The sequence below is a fragment of the Gossypium hirsutum genome, chromosome A01 (assembly GCF_007990345.1).
Source record: "Gossypium hirsutum isolate 1008001.06 chromosome A01, Gossypium_hirsutum_v2.1, whole genome shotgun sequence".
In the NCBI taxonomy this organism is placed as follows: domain Eukaryota; kingdom Viridiplantae; phylum Streptophyta; class Magnoliopsida; order Malvales; family Malvaceae; genus Gossypium; species Gossypium hirsutum.
Window position 1 is genome coordinate 99,696,021 of NC_053424.1, and position 4,527 is coordinate 99,700,547.

Sequence of the window (4,527 nt, forward strand, 5' to 3'; positions counted from 1 at the left end):
CATTGGAATTTTTATTTTATACTTTGGAAGAATCTGTTTTATTATTAATAGACTAAAAAGAATAACTGAAAGAATAAATTAGTTATTCATCAAAAATTATTTTATTCAATGATCAAAATTAAATGGGGGATATACAGCTCGGAGATGTCGAACAAAAATTAGTTTTTTTGTATCAAGCTTTCAAGGGGCTCATTGAAGACTTACTTGAACTGTTACTCAACAAAGAATAAGAGATTTGGTTTCGAGTCATTAGGATAGAGATAGGGAAAAAAAAGAGATTTTCGTCGTTTATGGATCACTTGAATAAATGCAGTAATTCATGGCGTGGGGTATTATATAGTTATAATAGATTAATGCACAATACGTACAAGAAACAGTTGCTTCTGAATCGTAAAATACTTTCACAAACATCTATCTCAAATAGGAATTGTCTTTATATGATTTCCAACAAAATGCTTTAAATGAAATGGGGTTCCCTCGATAATGAACTCAAGGAAGGTAGAGTAGAAATTAATATGATAAAATTTTTTTGATAAGATCACCAGAACAAGATAAGCGAAGACACTCAATAAAAAAATTAAAAAAAAAAAACAAAACAGTTTTAATTATCAAATTTTTTGACTAAAGCATCAATATACATTTAATGATATTGAATTAATTGAAAAGGTAAAGCATATTTATTTTTGGGTTCTAAGAGTAGTTGTTCTATTGGTTGACTTGCTTCTTTCAAATTGTTTTTCATTATTTAAAAAAGGGTAACGTAGATAAAATACAAGTTTGTTTTATAGAAAAAGTAATTAACTGTTGTTGTTTTAAGGTCAACCTATTTATTTGCCTTGATAATATTTTTTCTTGCTCACTAATAAATCAACTAATTAAATTCATATTTCTATAATCAATTCGATCCCTCGATTTGGATCGGGGGCAAATGCCTACGAAAATATTTCTTGGATTTAAGAAAGAGTTGCTTGGATTATATTTAAGGTCACTAAACTATTAATAAATTTACGTTTTGATCACTTAACTTCAAAAAAATTACAAAATGGTCATTGAACTATTCAAAAGTTTTTATTTAAGTCATTGAGTTATTAAAATCATTGTTATATGACCTTTTTGTTTGAACCACCTGCACCAATTAAAATCTCTCCTTCCTCATCTCTTCTATAGTTCAATTTCTTTTTCATGAAATAACTTTGAATATCACGAATATGTGAACCAAAATCCAAACAGTTTTCATTTTAGACATTGATAATTAGATCAACTTAGATATAAGGTATGTTCTTCTATTTGTTGATGGATACAGATTCACCATATCAATTGTTGAATCGTAGATTAGAGTTGGCTACCCATACTTTAAAAGAATAACTAATAATCTAATGACTTAAAAAAAACTCTTAAATAGTTCAATAATTTAAATAAATATTTTTAAATAAATTAATGATATTTTATTATTTTTTAAAATTAAATAACTTAAACTTAAATTTTCCTAAATAAATTATCCTCGCTTGTAGTTTATCCAAATAAAAATGTGTCATTCTCCATACATGTCTTCTCTCTCACTTCATTTCCCTTCTCAGTATTTACCTATAAATACAAGCAGATACGCTCCACCATTATCCACATTTCAGCTTCCAGTTCCAGGTGCCAAAGCCCTCTCTGAGTCCAGATTCCAGATACTGCGTTCTTTTTCTTTCTGTTCGGTTGCTTTTGATTTCTTAACTACTTTTTCACTTGCTCTCTCTCTCGTTGCACTTCTCAATTTTCGTTTTTTACTCGATGGAAGAAGCTTTTAGGAGACTAAAGGGCGTCGTTAATGTGACTGACCTTGACCCACGAGATGCCACCGCCTATCGCAAGAAGTCCGCCGTCTCAACTACAACCTCCGCCACTTCCACAACCACAACCAGCACAACGCCAACAACGACAAACAAGAGGTCTCTAAAAGAAAATGGTGGCACTGGTGTGACCATGAGGTACCGTGGAGTTCGCCGCAGGCCTTGGGGCCGTTACGCTGCTGAGATACGAGACCCACAGTCCAAAGAGAGGCGGTGGCTAGGCACTTTTGACACGGCCGAGGAGGCTGCTTGCGCTTATGACTGTGCGGCTCGAGCTATGCGCGGAATCAAGGCTCGAACCAATTTCGTTTACCCTGTGACTGAGCCTCACTCCGCTAGCGACCACCTTCTTCCTCAGTTCAGCTTCTCTAGGCAATCACAGCTTAACAGGAAGCATCATCGTTTTGGGCACTCTTCTAAGTGGCCACCGCTTGCTAACTCCCAAGTGGGTGACTTCTCCTTAGGGTCTGGGGGGCATCAAAGAAATGCTTCTTTGAACATGCTTTTACTACGTGACCTCTTAAATTCGTCTTCATATTTATCTTTCCAGGCGCCTCCTCCGTCTCTGGTTGACCAATTTCAACTGATCAATGGAACATCTTCTGCTGCTTCTTCATTACCTTCTTCTTTCTCTATTCCAACCATTTTGCCTGGAGGTACTTCGTTGAATTCCCCAACCAGCTGTTCTCTACGGGCAAGCGGTAACTTTGCAGATTCTCTCATTGACCCAACTATGACTCTTCCTCGCAAGGAAAAGAATTCGAGTCATACAACAAGTGTGCCCGCCCTGTCAAATAGTCAAGCTGATGATATGGAGTTCTTCCGATCGGAGCCTTCTGATTCTGGCTTGTTGCAAGAGATAATTCAGGGATTCTTACCGAAACCCAGCTCAAAGAAATCAGATACTGATTGCATTCAACATTCCATCGTTCCACTAGTGACTGAGATGTCATCCAGCCAGTCCCTGAGTGGGTTGAAGGAGAGCAAGAAGAGTGAGCATTTAGGTGGTTATATAGATTACTGTCAGGGGGTTCCTCAGCAGTTTGAGAGTTTCAATGGAATCACAGGTTCTCAAGTGGTGCCATACAGTAATGAGATTCCGGTGAACCATCTACAGCTGGGTCAAGACTGCATGGTGGATGATATCTGTCAGTACCCAGATTTCATGAGAACCTTAGCGACTAGGGTTCAAAATGGTTGAGTCCATCACAGTGCAAGTTGAAAACCAACATGCCCATTTGTGGATCATATCTGTTGACACAATTGGAATGCTGAGTTTAGGGCTTTTGAAGTCAAGATCAAGTCATTGGATACCTAATTATCATCAACTAGAAGCTTATTGATAGTTACTAGTAGCAGTAGTTTTATTATTATATAATGTAATGTAACCCCAGGATGGCTAAGTTGTCTTCTCTCTTATGCTTTAGCGTTGGAAATAATTAAAAGAAAAGAAAAAGAAAGTGTTTCTTGTTCAGTAATAGAAGCAAAGTTGTGAGGCATGATGTCTGTCAATCTGCGTTGACCTTGGAACACAATTAGGTCTGGCATTTGTCGGGCTTTTGGGTTCTACGTTCTGGTTGAAACAATAAAAAGGCATTGGTTAAGGATCTGTGTGGATATTCTGATCTTTCTGTTTCGCAAACCGAAGCGTTTGAAATCTAAATCTAACCAAGTAAACGTAAATTCCTAAAAAGGCTAAGAAGATGAGAAACCCGTTTTTGTGTGTCCGAGGAGAAGGAATAATCTCTGGAAAATAAGACAAATGGTTGTTTCACTTGCTTTTAACTTTTGAGCATAATGCTGCTTTTCTCCCTCACCCTACTCTCTAGTTTTGGCCTTTTGGGTGAAGCTGGATTTACGAGTTTGATGAGGTGATTTACATGGAAACATTAACTTATTAAATATATATTTTAATTTTCATTAAATGATTTCAAACCCTTCCAACCAAACTACATTTTTAACTTCTAAAATTTCTAATTTTTTTTTATCCTCATTAAAAAAAAGTGTAGTACTTTATAACATAATATCTAAAATTAAAATTTTTTATTTTTTCAAAAACACGATCAGACTTTTCAAAATCACTCTTTCAACCTCAATGTTAAATTCATCCTAACATTATTATTGAAAATGTGAGAAATGAGTACTAAAATTTTCAAATAAAAGGTATACAAAAAATTATAATAAGAGAGAATTTAAATGCACATTCAATAAATGAGTTTCATGCACGACCAATTGATAATAATCATGATACCTAATCATGGAATAAAACAACAAAATATCGGAGGATGTATAAACAAATATACTAATAACTCTATTTAAATAATTAAATAATAATTAATTATAAACAAATATTAAAATCCCACTCAAAATCCTATACTTGCTTGAACTCTAAATCTTAAATTAAAGATTTTAAACCCTAAACCTAAGAGTTATTAGTATTTATTTATGATAATCATAATTAATATTTAATTATGTTTAAAAAACTATTACTATTTATTTATAAATCTTTTATTATTTTTTAATTTATTTAATTATTATGTATTGTATCATCATTTGCTGATAATGCATAAGATTCATGCATCAATAATACATCAAATATTATTCTTTGTAATAATTATCAACCATTACATTAATACATTATTGAATGACTAATTGAACTATCAAACTAACAAATTAGATTATAAATGAACAA

General features: G+C 33.6%; 1 protein-coding gene across 1 annotated transcript; it reads left to right on the forward strand.

Annotated features, from left to right (window-relative positions):
* Positions 1 to 1,624: 1,624 nt before the first annotated feature.
* Positions 1,625 to 3,439, forward strand: LOC107917450 (ethylene-responsive transcription factor ESR2). The gene has a single exon (XM_016846804.2). The coding sequence runs from the start codon at positions 1,777 to 1,779 to the stop codon at positions 3,034 to 3,036; it is 1,260 nt and encodes a 419-aa protein (XP_016702293.1). The 5' UTR covers positions 1,625 to 1,776; the 3' UTR covers positions 3,037 to 3,439.
* Positions 3,440 to 4,527: the final 1,088 nt, after the last annotated feature.